At 49.5% G+C, this 21928-nt stretch overlaps 1 protein-coding gene across 2 annotated transcripts; it reads left to right on the forward strand.

Moving 5' to 3' along the window:
• Window positions 1-6096: 6096 nt before the first annotated feature.
• SLC25A48 (solute carrier family 25 member 48) lies at window positions 6097-19448 on the forward strand. 2 transcript variants are annotated; one of them, XM_027468564.3, is made up of 8 exons: window positions 6103-6291; window positions 7675-7718; window positions 10815-10886; window positions 11698-11950; window positions 12455-12703; window positions 14111-14244; window positions 16822-16951; window positions 17517-19448. In XM_027468564.3, exons 1-7 carry the CDS (start codon window positions 6222-6224, stop codon window positions 16942-16944), a joined length of 945 nt encoding a protein of 314 aa, XP_027324365.2. In that variant the 5' UTR covers window positions 6103-6221; the 3' UTR covers window positions 16945-16951; window positions 17517-19448. The 2 variants fall into 2 exon arrangements, with proteins under 2 accessions (XP_027324366.3, XP_027324365.2); XM_027468565.3 differs by lacking the exon at window positions 16822-16951 and having other exon boundaries at window positions 6097-6291.
• Window positions 19449-21928: the final 2480 nt, after the last annotated feature.

The following is a 21928-nucleotide window of genomic DNA, read 5'->3' on the forward strand; positions in this document are numbered from 1 at the left end:
TGTTTCACTAGTGGTGAACTTGTGAGTCCTTCCAACACGGATGAACACGAATTCTTCCTACAGTCTCTGCAGTGAATTAATGGAGCTTAAATAGGACATTGTGTGCAGGGAATCAGTGGGACTGAACACGAACAAAAGACGCTTCTCCATTAACATAAATGAGAAACTGTCTCACTGCACTTGTTTAGTCAAATTGTTGCCCGCAAAGAAGTGGTGTTTGCATCTCTTGAGTAAATTTTCCTGCAGATTTCAAGTGTTCTGATTAGGATATGCAACTTCAAAGATCTCGGTTTAGCTCTGTTTGCCATTCTTCCTCCTGGTGTTATTGATTGCAGAGATGTTTCCGTGCAAATAGCAGTGTTCACCTTTTAAAATTAGCCTGCTCCTCATTCCCTGATGATGAGCTGCTACCCCGGCCCAGCTGGGCCTGGCAGAATAACAAAATCCCTTTCCTCCAAGAGAATAATAGAAGCAGAAGGGTGGAAGGATGCTCGGAGGGGTAAACATGGAGGAAACTATATTTAGCTGAAGACAATCACACATGCACACACACACACACAAACCCACAGCACTAAATTTGAGGACTAAATAATTGCTTGTAATTAGTGAGAATTTCAGGGCAATTTACAAAAGCCAAGCTCCAAATTGCCATTCGTTTTTCCAAAGGGTTAGATATCCAGCTTCCATAAGCAGGAAACAATGTTTTCTTCTCATTTCCATTTGCCAACGGGGTCTGCGTGAGAAGCTATGTGCTCACATGCTGTTGGTGCACGTGCCAAACACCGCATCTGTGTAAGCAGCAGGGGGGTGATCTCACGAATCTGGAGCTCAAGGGGAGCTCCTCTCACCTGCTGAGTCCTTGGCTGATGTCTGGCATGACACGAGACCTGAAAGCCAGGCGTGGGGATTATTTTACCTAAATGTATATCCCTGGGGTGCTGATGTGTGCATCTGGGCTTAGGTTCCCATCGGGTCACCAGTCACAGCTCATTCTCGGACAGGTACCGTAGTGCTTTGTCTCCAAATGGTCCCACTTTGACTGCAAAGGCTCAGGCACTGACAGCTGCAGAAGGGAAATGTAAAGTTTGTAGGGACAAAACCTGCTCAAAGAAGACACCTCCTCCCCCTCCACCTTGGCTCCTGTCCTCTCCGTTTCCCTCCAGCATCAGAGAGGGCAGGACAGCCATCGCAGCTGACAAACCTCTCTTAGGGCTCCATGCTTCTTTCAAAGCTTTTTTTCCATGTTTTCACCGTTGTTTTCCAATAGAAGCTGGCTGAGGCTCAGCTTTTCTCATTCAGCTCTTTGAACAAAATGACTTGGTTTTCTGCTGAAAGCATTAACCACCGTCCAAGGAATGAAAACCCCACAGGACCTGGTTAACTGCCAGGGGCGTTTTCAAGGACGTTTGTCCATCAGGAGGTCACTGCCAGGGGGGGTAACACCTGATGGTAACACCATTTAACATATTTGGGGTTTAGAAGGAGGGCTGGGAGAGCCTGGGCAAGGCTTTGCCCCCCAGCCCCAGGGCAGCAAACACAAAATCCCTCCTGCAGCTATTTCCAGGACTTCAGGGTGGCTGCTGCAGATGCTTGGCTGATGGAGCATGAAGCTCCCCAGCCTTGCAGCTCGCTTGTAGCTTCCAGAGACACTCCTGCCTCTACCCTCAGAGTAAACCTCCTCCCTGCTCCACTGCTCTTTCTACATGCCCCAATTCTCTCTGTGTGAGCATGGAGGGTCTAACACGGAGGAGAGCAGGGCACGGGAGCCCACATTTCCTTGAGAGAGCTGGGGAAGCGTTGTCCCCATGGCTGTCACCTTGCTATTGCATGCTGCACGTCCCACGTTGCTAAATGTGCACTGGTTGAACATCAACCTGTCCCTCAATCTCCTCGTTGGCAGCTCGCTGTCTTCTCTCCCTTAATAAAGCCGGCACGGCGGTGGTGCTGGTGGCACCGTCCCTTTGCATACCGTGGTAGCGGCCAAGCAGGCGGCTGCTGGTGCTGCAGTCAGAGCTTGGAAACTTGGAAATGCCTTGAGCAAAGTGCTCCACTTAGGCTCATTAGCAGTACAACCACACGATGCCCGCCCAGGCGCCTCTGCCAGGGAAACTTCCTGCTCTTTCAAGGTCTTATCAATAGCTGCAGTGTGGCAAACGGACCTGGGGGATGGGAGCAGGGAGCGTGAGTCACAGCTGGCTGTCTTGTCCCTGCACGGCAGGGAGAAGTGCCTCTCCGTCCGTGCTGCAGCCGCCTGGTGCAATATTGCTCTGCTCCCTGCTTCAAGCGTGTCTGCACCGAGCTGGCTCATCCCAGCCAAAACCCCTCTGGCTCCTGGGGATGGTTCATGAGGCTGCAGCTCTCCAGGCTCCAGATGTGGCCACGTCTCCTGCTCACCAGGGGCTGTGGTAGAGGAAGACATCGGGACATGGGTTCCTTGTGGCCCTGCTGCTGGTAGGAGCCTGGGGACGGCTGATGGACACTGCCCCGAGTGCTGGCTGGTGCTCGAGGGTCTGGGGGATGTGTTGGATGTACCCCTGAGATCTCCCCATCCCCAGCAGCTCCTCTCTGGTCTGCTTCAGCGTTTGCATTGGCAATTTGGGGTGATGAGAGGTGAGAATGATACTGGAAGGCTTCATCCCTATGTGCAGTCTTTTTTAATAATTAACACCGCCTTGACAACAGCAAAGTGTCCATCCAGCCGTGGGGTTAGGTAGATTCTTGTGCTGCTCAAAACCTTTGGGAAGCTCAGTTGAACTTGCCCAGCTCTGGGCACTCTGTGATGGTCAGACAGGCAAATGGGGCTTTGGGATGCCTGCCAAAAACGGCTGCTGAGTAAAGAGGGAGATGGCAAAGAGGTATTTTGGGAATCTGCAGTCCCAGCTGAGTCTTGCCTGTGGGTTTTAAGATGAATCTTGTCCTCATGGGACACCAGCTACTCCAGGCGTCTTACAGAGATGTTCTCTATAACATAGAATAAGCAAAAAGGGGATGAAAAGAGCAGGGGATTCCCCTCACTGCCTAATTCTTCCTGGGAAAGGATTTCTCCAGCAAGATGTAACCAGGCTGAGGGCAGGGAAGGGCACAGAAGAGCTTTGCAGGCATTGATAGCGGGGACTCCATTGCCTGCTCCTGGTCTTCGTGGTCCTTAATCCACCTTCTACACATTCCTGTGGAGAAAGCACTTATCTCTTATGAGCTTGGTGGGTAGCTCCTGGAGGGGACAGCTATTTCTGCTATGTGGCCCCTGACTTCTCTTCCTGCTGCCTGGATTTGCCTGAGAGATGCAGCCGGTGGAGCTGCCCTCTTATCACAGCATGCACAATTTTCGGGGGGCTGTGCACGTCATTTTGTAACCTGCTGGCCTCTGCTCATGGGGCACAGCCCCTCGCAGAGACCCCAGGCATTAGAGCCCAGTGCCCTGTGACTCTGGCCACAGCAGCGAGGTTTATTGTTGTTTTGCTTGTATCTTGCCCAGCAGTTGAAGCCACAATGTTATTAAAAGGTTAATATTTAAAGGCGTTTTTTCCTTGGATCAGCAGCATGTGCAGTAAAACGCATCACAGCCCACAGCCCCTTTGCAGTTGGATGAGAAATGTGTAATCCCTGCTCATCCCTCACATCCCCTCTCTGCTGAGTTGTTCTTTTATTTCCCGGTGTGGTCATGTGTGAATCGGCCACGAGTTACCAAGTCCCTCACCCGCAGGAACCGCAGGGCTCCCAGGAAGGGGTGGGAAGCTCCTTGCCTCTAGCACTGGCACCTGCTGGACAGAGGAGTGCCGTGCCGTGCCAAGCAATGGTTTTGTGCTGAGGAAGAAGAAACAGCAACGTTCAGGAGGACACAACCTCCCTGTTCCCCCTCTTGGCAGGAGGCAGCAGATTCCTCGTCCCTAATCAAAACCACGCTCATCCCCCCAGCCAGGGCTTCCTGTGAGCGGCTGCAAACCCAGGCTGGGACTGGGAGCAGCGGAAGGTTTGTGGCCCTTTCCAGCTCTCCATAGGACACCGCCGCTGCTGTCAGTACGAGCAGAGCTGGGAACTGGAGCTGTACACATCTGAGCACACAGCAGCACACCTGAGGCTGTCTGGTTGGTGATAGGAGCTGCTCAGCCCGCCGGCAGGACTTGGCAGAAGGCTGGCAAATATTTTTCAGTGCAAAAATGCTCCTGTTAGTGCCCCGGCCCGAAGCTGGGAGCTGTCCCCCTGACAAAGGAGCAACATCAAGAGCAGCTCAGCTTCTTTCTGCATCCACCCTGGCTCCTCTGCCCCGCTCTTCCAGGCTGGGAGCGCTCACCAACAAGTCTCCACAACGCTTGCTTCCAGCCCTCCATCCAGCATTGCACAAAGACCGTTTCCCTGAGCTAGCAGATGTTCCGAATTTGGCATGGAAACGCGTTGCTTGGAGTTAGAGAGAATTCCTGTGATTAATGATTAATGCTGCTATCTGAATAATTACCTCAGTCAGCCAGCTTTTCCTTTGGCTTTGCAAGAAAATATGCATGGAAAATGAGGAGAATATCCTCTTTCTGTATTACTGCCTATATGGAATTCTTCTAAAAGGAGGGATACAAATATATTTGGGAAAACAAACAACTGGCAAGTTTACAAGGTGCATGCACCCTGTCTCCAGTACTGACAAAGGACCACAGCCCCCCCAGCCTCTGCATGGAGAAGGTGCTGGGTTATATACATTGAAAAATCTTGGGTTTCGGGTGGAGATGATCCGAGCTGATAACCGCACACCTAATATCAAATTTCCATAAGCACTTTGCAGATAAAAGCTCCCTTCAGCCAGCTCAGTGATAAGGTTTCTTGTGTATATGTGCACGCAGATAAGGAGACATTGTTTTAAGGTCAGTCTGAAAAAACATGTCTCTTTTTGTGGAAAATGTCAATTTTTTTTCAATGGAAATTCAAATACTAACTGTTTAAGGCAAACTTTAAATATTTATATTCTAATTTAGTATTTTGTTGTTGCAGAGTTGTTAACGAGCTACCAACATGTTCTGCACTTGCCAGAATATGCAGACAAAATACGTTTCAACAAAACCAACGTGGTATTCCAGGAAGGCCATGTACCAAGCCCGATGCCAACCCTTTCCGAAGGCATCCCAGGCTGATCCGAGGAGCTGCTGCCTGCAGCAATCTGACCTCAGCAGCACGGGGCTCACTTTGGGCTGCGGTAAACCAATGCAGATGGGCAGATGTACGGTGTGGAAGGGCCAACACATCTTCTGCAGAGCAAAGTCGTGGCCCTGAAGTACGGCAAGGAAGAGAGCTCGAAGTGATCCGGTTAAGGAGCAAAAGGACGTGCTACGTAGCTGGATGCAGACATAATCCAGACATATTTCAATCCAATTCAGACATAAGACATCAGATTTTGCTAACACAGGGGGCAAAAGAGCCAGGCAGGGCTTAAAGTCGGGTATTAGCCACACAGGGAAGTGAGTCCAGTGTGCAGTGTGGGTCAGATGGATATGTGAGGAGTTACCAGAGAAGGGTTGGAGAGCAACGCGCTGGGCACCTGCTGTGTTCCTGCTGCGGTTCTGTCGCACCGCTCGGCGAGCGGGCTGAGGGTGAACATCTGGCACGAGAGCGAAACCAAACAGGGCTGGGCTCAGGAGCCACGGAACGGCAGGGCTGGGGGACAAGCAGGCACCGGGGGTGTAAGCGGGCTGTGGGTGCTCTGGAGAAGGAAGGGGATGGGGAGCGATCCTTCACTGTTGGCACCTCCTGCAGAGCGAGGCGGTGGGATTTCAGTGAAGTTTGCCGCTTGTGCAAAGCAGTGCGAGAAACTTTATCTCCAGACTCCTCCACTTGGAGAATTTATAAACAGCTCCTCGCAGTCCCTGGCTTTTCCCTCCACTAAATAAATCCTTTTCCCAATCACCCGAGCAGGGAAGGAGCGGCTCCTCTTTCCCACCTCCCCTCCTCTCCCAGCCCAGGCGTGCGCAGGAGCCGTACCTGGAGGTGGCAGCCGCCCCCCGGGATGGATGCTCGGGGTGCCCGGGGACATCTCCAGCCCGGGGACCCCCCTTCCCAGCCCCAGCCCCCTTCCCAGCCCCAACCCCGGCCCCCCCGGCCCCTGCGCGGCCGCTCCCCGCCGGGCCGGGCTCTGGGCAGGGCGGGCGCGGCCGCGCTGCGCTTTTAAGCCCCGGCTGCTGCCGGCAGCGCCGCCGGGCTCCGCGCTGCGCCGCTCCGCGACCCCCCCCTTGCCCCCCGGCATGGGCACGGGCACGGGCACGGGCAGGGGCAGCATCCAGCTGCAGGACTTCGCCGCCGGCTGGGTGGGCGGTAGGTGCCGCGGGGGTCGGGACTGGGGGGCGAGGGGAGGATTTGGGGGGGGGCGCGTGTTTTTTTTTTATGGGGGGGGTTGCACGTAGTTAGTACAGGTTAAGCAGTTTCTGGGGGTGAGATCGTTTGGGTCAAAGCAAAGGCATAAGCATCTCGCTGGCACACCGGTGGGTTCTGCACACACGCAGGTGGGACACCCATGGGTGTCAGTGGCACACTACCCACCCCAAGCACCCTTTCCTGGGTTCCCTGCTCTGTAGTGGGGCTGGGAGGGGACTGCCAGGACCCCCGCAGCCCCCCTGTGCGCCCCCAGCCCTGCTAAAGCAAAGGGTGCCGCTGGGAGGGGAGGGGCTCGGGCTGGTGTGCTGGGAATGCTGCTGGAAACCGTCGGGAAAATAGCTCAGAGAAAGCAAAGGCAAGGGAAAGGTGCGCAGGGACAGCAGCGGTGTGGTGTCTTACAGCAGGGAAAGGTCCCTCTGGGTGGACCAGGTGAGAAGGGGCACAGCCATGGGACACGCAGCGCACGGGGCGAGCTTGGTGGCCGCAGCCACAGGCCAGAGCTCTGCCCGGGCTCATGCTGATGCCAGGCTGAGGAAGGAGGTGTGGGGTGCTCACGGATCCTGACTGGCCAGACGAGGTTAATAGGTTAGCTGGACTGACAAAATCCAGAGCCCCCGCCAAAAGCTTACGCGAGCAACTGGCCGTCAGATCGATGCACCCCGTGGAGGCTGTGAGGCACTCAGGCAATCTGCCTGCCACGCTGACCCCATACTATCCCCCAGGACATCCCCAACGCACCCCCAGGAGCGGGGCAGGACACAGGGTGACCAGCCGCTGGCATGCAGCCTCAGGCCCGGGTGGCAGTGGCAAATATCCATGCGTAGCGCTGAACATCCAGGACAAGCAGGAACACTTTAATAAGGCATTTTGAGTAAAGTTGTAAGGTGTTGTCCAAGGACATGATGCTCTTTGCAGCCTGAACCTACTATGAGTGCAAAACTTCAAAAGTAGAAGGCATTTCCTCACGTCTAATCTGCACCTCGCCATGTCAAGACTAAAAGTTGCATGAGTTTACATGAGTGCAAGGGAGACAGGGGTCATTTATGGGCAGGATGTTAAAATCTAACACCTCCTCCTACCGCTCAGACACCTCTAAGTGTAAGGCAGTTGGAGTTTAGGAGGACACGCAGGGGAGAAGCTCAGGTGTGTCTGCCCGGCTCCTGCCTGTTGCTAGAGAAGTGACACCGTGCGGTGTCACCCTGGCTTGGCACAGGCTGGCTCTTTTCCTGGAAATCCCTCCTCTTCCCCTGCAAACCCATTGCGTCCTGCCCTGTCCAAAAGGCTGCTTCAGCATTTTGCGTAATACTTTGTTTTCCTCCCCAGGAGCCGCGAGCGTGGTTGTGGGCCACCCACTGGACACCATCAAGGTAAAACCCCTTGATCCGCGCCCTCACAGCACCACCCAAAAACCCATGGGCAGGGGGACAGCCTCTCTTTAGATGACTGCAGAAAACCTTCATTTCATCCCGAGGGGGATTTTAGAAATGTTTTCACAGACTTTAGTCTTTCTCCCTCTCCAGTGTTCATTTTGAAAGGGAAATCAAAACACCTGGCAGATACGTGTGAGCTCCTCTGATGAGGATTAATACTGAAATTAAAAGTGGCCTTAGGTAGTGCTGGGCTTGCTGAACAGTTCTGCCAGTGTTTTATTGAACTTTGCCACAAAAAGGTATTCAAAGGGCAGTGGGAGAACTGTATTTGTTTTGCTCCAGGCGCATTTTTGCATGTTTTCCTAGTGTCGGCAGTCCTGTAAGGGCAGAATGTTGAAATTGCTATCCCAGGGCTATGACAGGCAATATTTAGTATTCCTGCAAGAAAAATACTCCTCAGAAGGAAGGACTGAGAGATATAACGAGGTGTTGGCTACCAGGTTCACCACCCTGGCTCAGACAGGCCCCTGCAGACATTAACACAGCGCGCCCCATCGGGCTGACCATCCCCACTGGAGCAGAGCTACGGAGGAAGACCCCGCTCTTCCCTTCTCCTTTGGCACAGTCTGACATCTCGGGCCACTTTTCCTGGCTTCAGCTGCTCTGCCCACGTGCCCTGACCTAGCACAAGCCACATTGCTGGCATCAGGTAGGGCTGTCAGGTGTGGCAGACCCAAAGACAAAAAGGTCCTATTGCACCTGAAGGACTCATGGAGGGCCACGGGAAGGTGACAGTGGCCAGCAGGGCCCACACCACATCCTTCCCCAGCCACCACAGCCCTCCCCTCACACACACAGCCAGCTCTCCAGCCCTGCCATCTGTGTCTAAGCTGCTGCTATCAGCCTTGGGAGCATCACAGCATGGGAAAGGTGCAGCCCCCCAGCAGGAGCAGCAAGGCTTGGGCAGGGCTCAGGTAGTGCAAGCTCTGTCCCGGCTTGCCGAGGACCCGTGCTGGCATCCCTGTCTGAGGATGGAGCTCAGGAATGCCACTGCTGGGTTTGGGGAGTTTGGCAGTAGCCGCTGGAGGATCCTGCCGGGCTGTGCTGAGCTGCTGGGTGCCAGGAGAGCCCATCCTTCATGCTTATAAAGGCAAGTGTCAGCCTGAACCTGCTGCACTGGGGGCTGGACGTTGCTGGGGAATATCAAGCAGGCAGACTTGTTGTCTGTCCAAATTTAGGGGATGGGAAATGGAAAGGGGAGGTTTTACACAGCAGCAGACCCATGAGGAGCAGCCTGGGGGCACTCACAGCCCCTGGGGCCGGGGGCTCCCCAGCTGGAGGGGACAGGGCTGAAGGATTTCAGCTTATCTAAGAGGCAGGTCTGCACCGAGCAGCTTGTGAGGGTGCTCGGTTGCTCTCAGTTATTCAAAAAATGTATTAACTTGAACCTCTAAATACCTGGTTACTGTGTAAAAGAAAAAATAACAAGCCCATGGAGGCCAAATGGGAACCTGTGGGCTACGCGTGCAAATTAAGCCAGGAGGGAATGCAGAGCTGTGTGCCGCAGCCACCCAGCCGGGTCCTGTTAACATCGGTGCTGGTCCCAGGGAGCAGGGGGCTGTGCACCCAGAGCAGGATGGTGCTGGGCACCTTGCACAATGTGCTCTGCAGGAGCTGGGGCTGCAGCGCCGTGTTGGAGCTTTTTGGAAGCGCTTAGTAAATCTTCCACTTTATGCTTCTCCGTGGTTGCAGTGCCTGGGGGTTCAGAGCAGCCCATCTTCATGGAAGGAGGCCAAAGCAGCCCCAAATAGCACTGGGGGAAGGAGCTCAAGGCGAGGAAAGCGGCATTCCCAACCCAGGAGATGAGGAACCATGCCCTGGGCTGGAGATGCTTGGTGGCAAAAGGCACCGCTGGCCAGGGTGGGACTCCGCCCTTGGCGGGGCGCAGGACCAAACGGTTGGGTCATTCAACCTGTTCTCCCCAGGCACAGACTCCAGAGGGCACTCACTCTTTTGGGCTTTAAATACCTAAATCGGGTTCCTGCCTCACCTGCTGCAAGCCAGGGCTGTGCCGCCAAGGGGAGCGGTGCAGGGTGGCACCGTCCCTGCAGCCTTCTTTTCACCACCCCAGTGTCCTGCCAGCAGCAATGCTGGTGGATACGGCTAGAAATGTTGTCCAGCTTCCTTAAAAACATCCCCGACAGAGTGTGTGCAAGTGTCTCCCTACAGAAAAAAATCACTTTTTAAAATAAGAGATCCTGTGTACAGAACGGGGCTTCCACTTCCTCGCCCACCTCTAAGCCCCAAAACGCATCACCTACTTGTAAGGATTATTTTATTGCTAACTTGTGAACAGCTTGAGTGAAAGATGATCTAAGTGTATGTGTATGTATAAGTATATATGTGAGAGGGGAAGTATGCTGAATAATGCAGACCTTGCCATGATTTACTGGCCATTTCTTACAGCTGTTGTAGGCACTTTTTGGAAGGCGCGTAGCCATTGCCTTCCAGAAACAAAATGCTTTTGTTAGAAATGATGTAAAACTGTATCTTTGAGGGAAGTATGGAGAATTTCTGAGTTAGAGCTGAATTATTTTGGCCCTGTTTAGTATCTCTATGTCTTTACAATCCACCTTGAAGCAGAAGGGTCCTGGAAGCCTCCCAGGGGAGCTCTTTCCCCATCCTCCAGCAATGCGTCCCAGCCTCCACTGAAAGCCTCCAAGCGGAGCAGACCACATCACCCTCCAATTTGTACATAAATCATGAATTTGCAAGTGATGGTATTGCACACCAGCGATGCGCTGCGATTGCTGGGCTGGGACAGAGTAGCTGGTCTGCTCTTGAGAGCGATTTGACAGTCATCGAATCCAGATGTTGCAGAACAGCTTCAGAGCCCTGAGGTCCTGCTTAGCCCTGCTTCTGGCAAAGTTCAAGGGGAGTGGATGCACATATATCTTACTTTATTGCTCTGTTTTCTTTACAGCTAAGCAAGGATTCACTCTCAAAGCAAAGTACGCGTTGTTTACATAGCATGAGCTTTCACCCGTCTGGAAGTGTGGGGTTTTAATCACATTTCACGAATGTGTTTTGCAGACTCGTTTGCAAGCTGGACAAGGATATGGAAATACACTCAACTGTGTTCTTACTGTGTACAGAAATGAGTCCGTAAGTACTTTATCATACTTAAAATATGCTGGTAGAAGACACAAAAAGATAAATAAATAAATGCACGGAGCAATTATATAAAATCAGTGTTGACACCAAAGTTGGTGCAATTCCATTCAATGCCTAAAGGAAGAAGAAAGACTGCAAATCCTCGCAGCCTCCTCTTGCTAACTCTTGCCAGTTCTCTTGGTAACCCCTGTAGGGAGAAGACATGATAAATGACACTGCCCGTGTCTCCACATGGATCAGGCTGTTACACCCACTGTTTTGCCTGTACCTGCCAGCAAAACCCTTTACCGGAGGTATTTTGCTGTCTTTGGTGATGCCAGGAAAGAAGCTGGCCATAGGAGAGACTTTTGCAGAATTTCCTGTGCTTTCAGAAGACTCCCGCATCCTGCACGATCTTCTCCTTAGCAGAATGAATCAATTTCCATGTGCTCAGCATGTGCAGGCGGTTGCTTCCAAGAGACATCTGCTGCTTGGATTTGCAGCTCTGGCTGATAGAGCAGCGGGTGGCTGCGTCACTCGGCCCCACTCCCCTCTCCCTGCAGGCAGTGTTCCCGGTCCTGCCGTCCCTGCCTGAGGGATGGGAGCAACCAAACCCAGAAAACAGAGACAAGAGGAAGATCCAAGCGATCAGGGTCTTGCATCACATGAAAGCCAATTCATCATTCCTTGGGGACAGAGTAGGAAGGCAGATGCACAGAGCAAGCAGAACAGGGAGGAGGAATTTGCCGTGGTTTTGCGAGCCAGACAGATAAGAGCAGCTGTGCCAAGCTGCTCCTGTAACTCCTGCTCCTTTCCCGTGTAGGTGGCCGGCTTCTTCAAAGGCATGTCCTTCCCGCTGGCCAGCATTGCTGTCTACAGCTCGGTGGTGTTTGGCGTCTTCAGCAACACGCAGCGGCTCCTCAGCCAGCTCCGGCACGGAGACGCCTCCCATGCGCCGGTGCTGGCCGATGTGGCGCTGGCCAGCATGGTGGCGGGGTTCGTCTCCGTCGGGATCGGCACTCCTGTTGACCTGGTGAAGATAAGGCTGCAGATGCAAACACAGCCATATATCACAGGTAGGAAAGCAAAAGGTCCTTCTTGCTCGCTCTGCTGGTCCTGGCGTACAGAGCTACCTGGCACACGGCTGTGTGAGGATCACGATGGTGGGAACCAGTACCTGTTGCCAATTGCTGCTTCTCAGGGTGTTTTCCATCTTTTCAGACTGTTTTTTGCCTTTGCGGGCGATAAGTTTGCTGTTACAGTTTCTTGGCTTTGTGCTTATTGAGGGTATCTCAGGCTGTCTCTGGTTCTCTGGCACCCAGCTGCACTTCGAGGATTCCAGCTGCACTTTTCAAGGATGCTTCTTGTTCCCAGGCTGGGTTCCCAGGCTGGCAGACATCTCCTGTCAGTATTTCAACAGGCATTCTCTTCCATCTGCATTTCTCCCATTTTACCCATGCCACCTCTGTGACTGCTCCTAACGCTGGGCTTTTGCAAGGAACTGTAGCTAAATAGTTATCATAGCACTTGTATCTTTTTTTTTTTTAATTCCTTTTTTATTTATTTTTTTTTATTTTTAGCCAACAATAAACTAAAGCCCACAGTTCCTGGATTTCCCATGTACCGAGGCCCCATTCACTGCTTTAGGACAGTCCTACAGAAAGAAGGGATAGCAGGAATATACCGAGGTGTGGGAGCAATGCTTCTGAGGGATGTTCCTGGGTACTGCCTGTATTTCATCCCTTACACATTTGTCTGTGGATGGATTAACCCCGACGGATGCATTTCCCCGAATCCCTCTTCCGTGTGGCTTGCAGGGGGTATAGCAGGTAAGCACTTTTTCCCCACAATACTGGCAAAACGAGGGCAGGAAGGGTCCCAGGGCAGATGTACGGGGGTGGCTCAGGGGCTGCCCCATTCTCCTGGTCCCTGGCAGGGGATGTGGGGCTGAGGAAGCATTTCACCCAGGGCCAGGCCCTCTGGCCCCCAGGCTGCGTTTTATGACTTGACAGACTGTATGGAAGCTGCGTTGTCAGCTCTTCACCAGGCTTGGTGGCAGCAAGAAGGAAACCAGGCGGTGCCGCCTTCTCCCTGGATGTCGCACGGCAGCCAAAATGCTTCCAGAAGAGGACTTCAACCTGTTGGCTGCCCACCAAGGAGGGTGTGCACCCTCCCTGCACACTGCAGCAACCACAGATCAGCAGAGTTGACTTACTGATTTTCTTTCCCTTTCCCTTCCCTCCCCCACCTTTTATTTTTCCTGTGTACACCTGCCAGGAAGGCTGGCATGTGCACCCCCATGCTTATGTGTGCAAGTCCACCCGTTTGCTCCTTACCCATTTATTGGCCATTTTAAAATTGCAGATCCCTAAATACAGAACAATTTTTAGGTCAGGTAATGATTAAACAGCGCTCTCTCTGTTTTTCCTGCAAATAAACGGAGCTGTGGTTTATCTGAACAGCTTGTCTAGTATGCCCCAACACTCATGTAAGGTCCAGACATGCTCTTGTCAGTCCAGCTGTGCCATGTATTGCAGCCACGTGCAGGGAAATTTCATAACGCAGTAAATCTCTCTGTATGGAACCAACACGGGAAAGTGGGAACAGCTGAAGATGGTATTTGCTACATGTTCACAGGACTAATATGGAGGAGCTCTTGGTTGTGTTGGAAGCAACACTGGCCTTTTCAGAGGCAAAATGTTCAATCCAGCTGCAGGCTAATCTGTGTAAATGGAGTTTCTGTATAGGAATGACAATGTTTCTCAGCTGTGGGGAGCCTAAATTTGGCCACACGAGAACAGCCTCTTATTTGCATTCTCAGCTCAAAATTTGTTTTTCAGTAATACTGTTGGAGGGCTCCAGTTCTGAAATGTGGCAGCTCCTGGCAGTTTGGGCATGTCCATGTCCACCAGAAGCACTGCAGAAGCAGTATTTTTACCTGGCTGAGCACCTCCTGGGTTGCCTGCATTTGTTTACTGGCATAACCCCCCAAATCCCAGTGCTTCTTCCTGAAACAGGGAACTTTGCCCCCAGAAATATCGTTTCTGTGCCTGAGCAGGGTGAATGCCCTGAGATGAATATCCAGTGAGTATGATGCGGTGGGTGAGACACGATGTTCCCAGTTCACTGGCCTGCAGCCAAGAAAACACAGAGAAGTTGTTCAAATACCTTGTCATGGCCAAAGCCCAGGTGTGTGTTGGGATAACGATGGGATTCTCTTCTGTATTTTGTTTTAGGAGTAATTTCCTGGGGGACTGCTACTCCAATGGATGTTGTGAAAAGTCGACTTCAGGCAGATGGAGTTTACTTAAACAAGTACAAGGGGATCCTTGACTGTATCTTGCAGAGCTACCAGAACGAGGGCCTAAAAGTAAGTGGTATTTGAAGTAAAATCTGTGTGTCAGGCATCTGATTTTTTAATTGGGAAATACAGCGGCTGTTACAAACCCATCTGCAGGGTTGAGAGACAACTAAAGCCAGTTAGCTATAAATTGTAATAATTACAGTAGGTAATTATAGTACAGATTCTTTCTAGTTCATAATTGTGAGAGTAATAATGTGCCTTGCAGAAATGAAAATATGAGTGACTGAGGGTCATAGTCTGCTTGTGTTATTAACTTAAAATAACATTTTGTGTCAGTGTGCTTAACTGTGGATATAATTTGACATCTCATAAATTAGTGATGGAAATTGCTCTTTTAAATCAGAATTGCATCAGTTTTCATTGTGAAGAAGGACTGTGTGCCAAAAACCACCCTCCTTTTTCTGACTTTATTTATTAGTGTAATAAAAGTTGTTTTTTTCTGTCTGTAAACCTTGTCTCAGTTAAATGAGAATGGTAGAAAACCAGGGTTTGCAGGTTTATTGCACCACCAATGTATGCTTATGGGAAGTGATGTCTTCTGATATTGAATTAAATCTGTATTTCAGTTGTCATCAAAACATCATGTGGGCTCCTAGCTCAAAAGTGTTAATTTTCACATTCTGAGGGAAAAGTAACAAGTTGAAGTAACAAGAAAAATAACCTGCAAAATCACAAGTCAGTGGGATTTAAATATTTGACAACATGCCACTATATTATGCCAGCTGTCATAGGAGCTTGCAGTCTGGTTGGGTTTTGGCTGTTAAGTGAAGAAAATCACATTGGTATGAAGCACCCAGAGGCACCCAGAGAAATCCTAAGGAGAGGGCTCGGTTGCCCTCACCCAGTACCCTCCTTGGCCTGCCTGAATATTAATTCAGGCACTGAGTTTTGTTGCCTGGGGTCTGAGCTGCTTGTGGTTTGTTTGTTGTCATTCCTGGTGCCTGGACAGAGCCTGTGGTAGAGTTGAGTAATAGCTGAGCGATAAGACCAGACCTTTCTGTCATAAGATAAATTGTTTTGTATGTTTAGAGACACAGAACTGATAGAAGGCAAGCCCAGGTCTGGATGCTTTCATGCTGGGACAAAGGAACAGCATTTTCAGTGGCATATGAAAAAAAAATACTAAAAAAAAATAATTAATAATAAATATATATATATATATATATATATACATATGTATCCCTCTTCTTTCTCCATAGTCAGGTGTGCTCACTCTGGTGAGAAAAAAAAAAAAAGCCTCTGGACTTTTCTTTATAAATCTTCATTATTATTTAACTTGGATCTATCGTGTTACCCTATGGATACTAGAAAAACTTGAATTTTCTCCCATAAAACTGTCTTTTCAGACAGAATAAAATACCCTAGATAAATCAAGTAATATCCCAAATATCCCAATAGCACAGTTTCACGTTGCAAATGCCATCCTAAACAATGTGAACGTGTTTTGGTTCTGTCTTGTACGAGTCAACGCCATGCAGAACTGGATTTATTGGATACAAGAGGCTTGTTTAGCTGAGTTCAGGATTCCAGGGGAAAAACACTGGTTAGACATTTAAATACATGGGCTTCCAGTCTTGTTGCCAAGGTCTCCAATTCAGTCTTACAGTAGCTGTGGGAGTTTTGCCTCTCTAAGGCCTGGATGGGCCCTGCCTTACTGGCGTTACTTCTCTTTTCTACTCTGAAATTCTGGTGGTTAGATTAGTGACCACTGTGGTTAGCCAGGGTGGTTAATGGGGTGACTTTGCAGGCCAGCAGAGCTACTCCCTGCAGTCATCATTCTGTAATTTGTCTCTCCTGGCCCTCTGGTGCTTTGTGCTCGGCCTGGCAGCAGCGCTTGTAGGTGAGGGTGCCGAGCAGGGAGACGGGCCTAGGCCTGGCGTGGGGAGCGACCAGGGCCCCACAGAATCCAGAAAGTACTTAAGTGGGTGGGCACTGAAGCTTGACCTTAGGAACCCAAATGTGAAAATATCAGCTGATATCGAATATCTTTTCCAAAGCCAGTACGTGAGAACTAGCTCTCTGCAAGGCACAGATTAAGTCCAGATTTCTACTGATTGAGAAATGGTTGCTATACTCAGAAATGAAACACATAAAAAATGTTCCCTCTCTCGTTCCCAGCTGTCATTTGCTGCCATAGAGCTAGCCCAGAAGTTGAAACATCAGCTGTGTGAAAGCAAGAGCTTTGTTGTTGTACCCTGGCATTTTCATGATGCCCAAATGCTCATGTACGCAAAGGGAAGGAAAAACTATAGCCATGTAGGACAGACTTAGAAGAAGGTTTAGATTTCTTTTGATGATGTCCACCAGTAGCATGAGGCCCTCTACTGCTTCTGGTTCTTGCTGGCAGATACAGAAAAAAAGTCTATAGGGAACACAGAGCAGACTGATGCCAAACCAGCCACTTTAGCCATTACGTTTCCCTTCTTCAGCGCACGCTTCAGCAAAGACTATCAGTGGGAGCCTATCTCCTGAGCAAACCAAGGTTGGGTTCTCCAGAACCCCACCATGACTTAGTTCAACGTTTTCTTCTTCTTGAAACAGCCAGTATATTCCTGTGCTCTAACCTTTCTCCATCCCCAACAGGTCTTTTTTAGGGGCATCACGGTCAATGCAGTGCGAGGATTCCCCATGAGTTCAGCCATGTTTCTTGGCTATGAACTTTCTCTCAAAGCAATGAAAAGAGACCAAACTGAGACCAATCCTTAACTTCCAGGTCAGCGCATAAAGACCCTCTAGCTTTCTTAAAATTAGAAAATTAACCTTTGAATCAAATGGAGTTGCAATTGTAGAGGTCCGCTGAAAATCAGGTAACTTACATGGGTACCAACATCTGGACAGGCAAACTCTTTTCGAATATGGGTCTGGGATTTGGAGCACAAGAGATATACTGATGGATTTTCATTACATTCCAGATTTCCTGGAATTTCATTGCAATCCATTTTGATTGTGACTGTCTTGATTGATTCGATTCAGAAAAGAAAATCTGAAAGGAGAGTATTTTCTAACATAAATTTTGAAATATTCTGACTAAAGTCCCTTCACAGTATCCTTTCCTCCCTTGATCTACCACGGAGACCTGAAATTAAGCCCTGACAAAGTGTGTTGACTATCAACTCACAGTTTTACTCTTTTCCTAATAAATTTAGGGTTGAATAAAGGAACATCATTAAAACTATCTGATTATGGAAAATTTTAACAACTAAATACTCAAAACCTTTCATGGCAGTCTGCTCTTTTGTGTGGTACTTCATAAACCCCCTTCTTTCTTCTTTCAAAAGCATTGCCAAGAAGACCTGATCAGTCTCCTACTTTCCTGAGCAGTACGGTGATGGTGAGGGCTCACTGGTCTCATCGAAGACTTCCGGCACTGCAGAAGCCCACAGCTATGGCATCTGCTTTCTCTTCTGCCACGGACTTAGTCCCTGGAAGGCTCCAAACCTGCACCAGCCCAATCAAGCCCAAAGACCATTTTCTTTTCGAAGCTTTCACTCTGTTGTCTAAGAGCACCTTACTAATTTTCATTGTGGTATTGCACTTTTTCACTAATGGCATTTTGCTTATCAAACCAATGGAACAACTTTCCCCTTTCCCACATGAGTGAGATACACCCAAAGCCAGCCCACACAACGTCATCCAAGTGAGTGTTTTTTGTACAATACCATGTATAATGCTCATCTTTGTGAACAAGGATCTCCTGCTCTGGAAAGAGAAGGGGAAAGCACTGTGGGTGCATGGGTGCTTTTTGTGTAGGAACATCTGGATTCCTACCAAATCCTAACTCACTTTCAGGACTGAAGAACTGGATGATTCCATCTGTACGAATGAACGTTTTTGTTTTTCATTATAGAATTCCCCACTTTGCCACAGTTTAATGCATTATCATGAACAGATTTGAAGGTCTTCAACAACTTCAGTTTGTTATCCAAGGTCTAAATTAATCTGGGAAACATAAGGATGATATAAATTCAGATTTTAAGCCACTCTTTTACTTCAGAAGATAATAAAACAAGCCACACATAAAACACAATTCATATTGTGTTTTAGGCTGCCTATTGATGTAGCTGACTTGCCCTGTGTAGCCCTCCAGGGACCTGCTAGCGGTACATGCCGGTGTCTGCTAGCCCATCTGATTTCTCTGCTGTAACAGTCCAGCCTGCCAACTGCCAAATCCTGCAGACATTGCTTTGCAGCCTTGAAGAGATGCCATCAAAAGACGTCCCTAAGGCGTGCAGAGTCTGTCCCAAACTGTATCCTCTAAAATACACCAGCTGCCTTCAGACCTCCAGCTCTGCTGCAATCTTACAGAGATGACTGGGGCACCCAGGTCTCTCTTTGGTCTACCTCAGTTTTTCAATTAATCTCAAGACTTTTTACATCATGATTATTTCTGTTTATTCTGTTAAAAATCTCCATGCTTTATTTTCTAAGCACGGAGCTTCTGATGCCAAAAAAACACAAAAAGAACGAGCACTGCAGTGACAAGAGGACTCTGGTGGCACAGGCAGGAGAGGCTGAGGGGTAACAGGCTGGCACATCAAGGGACGTGCGGTGAGGAGGAATGGTCTGGGTCCACATCGTCCTCAGGGAAATGTTTGGTTCCCTCCTTCTTCTTCTGGAGAAAGAGACCCCTGGGGATAAAGCTCAGCAATGTTTTGGCATAGATGTTTCTGAAGACAGCCTGGAGCAGCCATCAAGCTTTCCTCCATAAAAGGAGAAGAAAGAAGGAGAAACTTGTACATCCTTATTCCTTGATGAATGGAAGAATTGGCCGCAAGACTTGGAGAGCTCATCAGAAATCGCCTAAAAACTTGGGCGTGGAGCAGCGCTCAGAAATGGGCTCCCAGACCTCCTGAAACAGTGTGGGCTCCCCTTTGCTGGGGCCTGAATTAAAATCAAAAGGGTGGCTTCCCCCAAAACTGGCCCTAAAAAGTGGGAGAAACAGCTGGTGTTGCTTCATCTCAGGACCTGTAGGCAAGGAGGCTCATAGCCTTTGAGCTTGGCAAGAACACAAGGAACTGACAAACAATATGGATAAAATTAATGAGCTTTCACTCAAGTATTTGTTGCTGGCTACCTTTATGGAGTCATCCTTTCCATGTTACCTATACATAAAACATGTTCTCTAGATGCATAATGTCTTGTGTCCCCAGGGTTCATACTTGGGGAAACTGGCTTTTCAATGCAAATAAACTGTTGGTTATCTGCCTGCATTAAGTAAAATGGACCGTGAATGAATTAAAAATATGAGGTTTGCAACGGGCTGTGAATCTGAAATAATGTCCTCGTGGTGCGTTTGATGCCCTTGGTGTATGAGCCCCGTGTTGGAGTCGCGTGATGATTTCTCCTGATATCCCGAGAAACAAATATTGAGATGGATGCCCAGGATTTACCCAAGCCAAATTCTCAGGAGCTCTCAGGGAGAGCTTGGTGTTGAGACAGAAAGCTTTCCACGCAAACGTCGGGAAAGCGTGTGGGAAATGAGCCACACGAGTCGGCCACACGATGGCATCCTCGTCCGCTGCGTGGGGCAGGACCGGCAGACACGGGCTGCCTGTCTGTCTGTCCGTCTGTCTGTCTGTCGAGCCCAACTTAGTCCTGAGCCAGGGCTTGCTAGGGCTGATTCCTGGGGTTCCTGTCCACCCGATGCCTGCTGGACAGAGAATTCAAGAAGTGTATCATCCCTTTCGCGTTCACCCAAACCCACAGTGAAGCAAAGCAGCAGTGGGATGGGTCGGGAGGGTTTTGGGGTGATGGCAGACCCCATCTCTGCACAGAGGTCACCCCGATGCTGGGTCAGGTGCAGCAAGGTGGGGACGAGCGGTTGTACCCAGCACGGCAGTGGAGCATGGTGGGGCCTTGCACACCTCTGTGCATGGAGCCCATAAATAATTTAGTCTTGCTTTCGAGGCAGTGAGCACCCAGTGGCACCGAGGAAGGGCGTCCAGTGGCAGCTAGGGTGACACCAGAGGGTTCTGCCCCACATCACGAAGGACAGGTATGGCAATTGCAATTTAAGTGCACGAACACTTAACAGATCTTGTGATTGCTCTGCTTTGTGATATCTCATTATTATTCTAGAGATAATATTGGTATAATCCACTGACAGATGTCAGGATTTCTAAGGAATCCTTTCAGGGACCTGCTGATTACATTGTCCTGGCAGACAAGCAGTCTGAATTCATAAAGTACAAATTGCGTACGTTGGTGGGTCTGTTCCTGAATCACACAAGCAAAAAATTGCCCATGTCAGCACAACCCTGCATATGGACCTGCTGCTCTGCCAGCACTGGTGGCACCTTCCCCAGCCCAGTGCAGGCTGCATGAAGGAGCCCATCTGCATGACAGCGTGTTTGCAAACCCTCCCAGACCCCCACATTTCTATTATAAATGCAGTAAATCCTGATCTTCTTAAAAAAATAATGAGAAGGAAGACCAGAAGGAACAGGGATACCTACATCTATGTTTTTCCTCCCTGGAATACAAAAGCATACTCAGACCTGTCATGCCTTTAATGAGTCTCTAATTGCCCATTTTTCTTGTTGCTGGTGGTGTTCCAGCTCTTACAACACCCAATATTACTTAATGAGGTGCGGGCTGCTTAGCTGTTTTTCCCAGTTCATACATCACCCAACGCAACAGAAGAAAGGTAACAGCTTATTCTCCCCCCAGCTTTGCCTATCTCCAGAGTCAGGCGTTAGGAGAACAACCAACCTACTCAGAGCCGTACATACACTACAGAATGAGAATATCTTTTTAAGGAAGTCTCAGAGGTCCTATATGAAGTCTCATTACAAAAAAGATGTAAAACAAGTGTAAAATAAATCAAGAAATCCTTTCTTAGTATAGCTGAAATGCTAAGGCTAGAGGATCGTAAATCACCAAGTCTCTCAAAAGAATACGAAGCTCCTCCTGAGTTATGGTGAAAGCAGTGGATAACTGGGCTGCCTCATCTTCTATTCTCCCACATTTCAAAACATTTTAGCACGAATATATCCTACTTCGCACGTAGTACATAAAATCCTGCCAACTCTTATGGAAGAGGGCCAGCCTATTCTTACTCATGCAGGTAGGTGTGAAACAACATCCATGCTTATTACTTTATCAAGTTGTGATTGCCGCCTTTTCATTAAGCACTCTGCAGGTGTTTTTTCCGTGCTTCCAGTGTGGGAAGCAAGCTGCAATGTGGGTAGAGCTGGTGGAGGGCTCTAACAGAGTGAAAGGCCTGTGCTGTCCATGTGTCCTGCATGTCTGACCTTCCTCTGCATGCTGTGCTCCAAGCAAAACCCACCAGCGGGCCAAGCAAGGAAGGGTGAGTGGACTCATGATATGAGAGCTCTGCAATGTTTCTCTGTCCTGGCATGAAAGCAGCCATGCCCTCAAAAGGGGATGCTGAAAGAAGGATAAAGGCATCTGGACAACTTTAAAATACAAGGGAATTGGTGACCTTTGTTGACAATTCCTGCTTTCTTCTGCTTACTTCTGGAGGCTGTTGGTTGTGAGGTGCAGTTGCAATACGTGCAACGCCCAGCACAGCTGACATGTTGCTGTCAGGGCTTTCTGCTTTGAGATGCCTCAGTTCTTGGTAAACGTTATTGCAGCATGGAAAGCTTGGCTCTACTTGCTAGAAAACCCTGGAAAGCTTTGGTGTCTCTATTATTGCACGAAACAGGGATGACTTACAGCTCTGAAG

Source organism: Anas platyrhynchos, chromosome 14 (genome assembly GCF_047663525.1).
Source record: "Anas platyrhynchos isolate ZD024472 breed Pekin duck chromosome 14, IASCAAS_PekinDuck_T2T, whole genome shotgun sequence".
Classification (NCBI taxonomy): domain Eukaryota; kingdom Metazoa; phylum Chordata; class Aves; order Anseriformes; family Anatidae; genus Anas; species Anas platyrhynchos.

Coding starts and splice junctions, on each gene's coding strand:
- SLC25A48 (XM_027468564.3), top strand. CDS start 6,222: ATGGGCACGGGCACGGGCACGGGCAGGGGCAGCATCCAGCTGCAGGAC. Junction 11,951..12,454: donor AACACAGCCATATATCACAG/GTAGGAAAGCAA, acceptor TTTTATTTTTAG/CCAACAATAAACTAAAGCCC. Junction 12,704..14,110: donor GCTTGCAGGGGGTATAGCAG/GTAAGCACTTTT, acceptor ATTTTGTTTTAG/GAGTAATTTCCTGGGGGACT.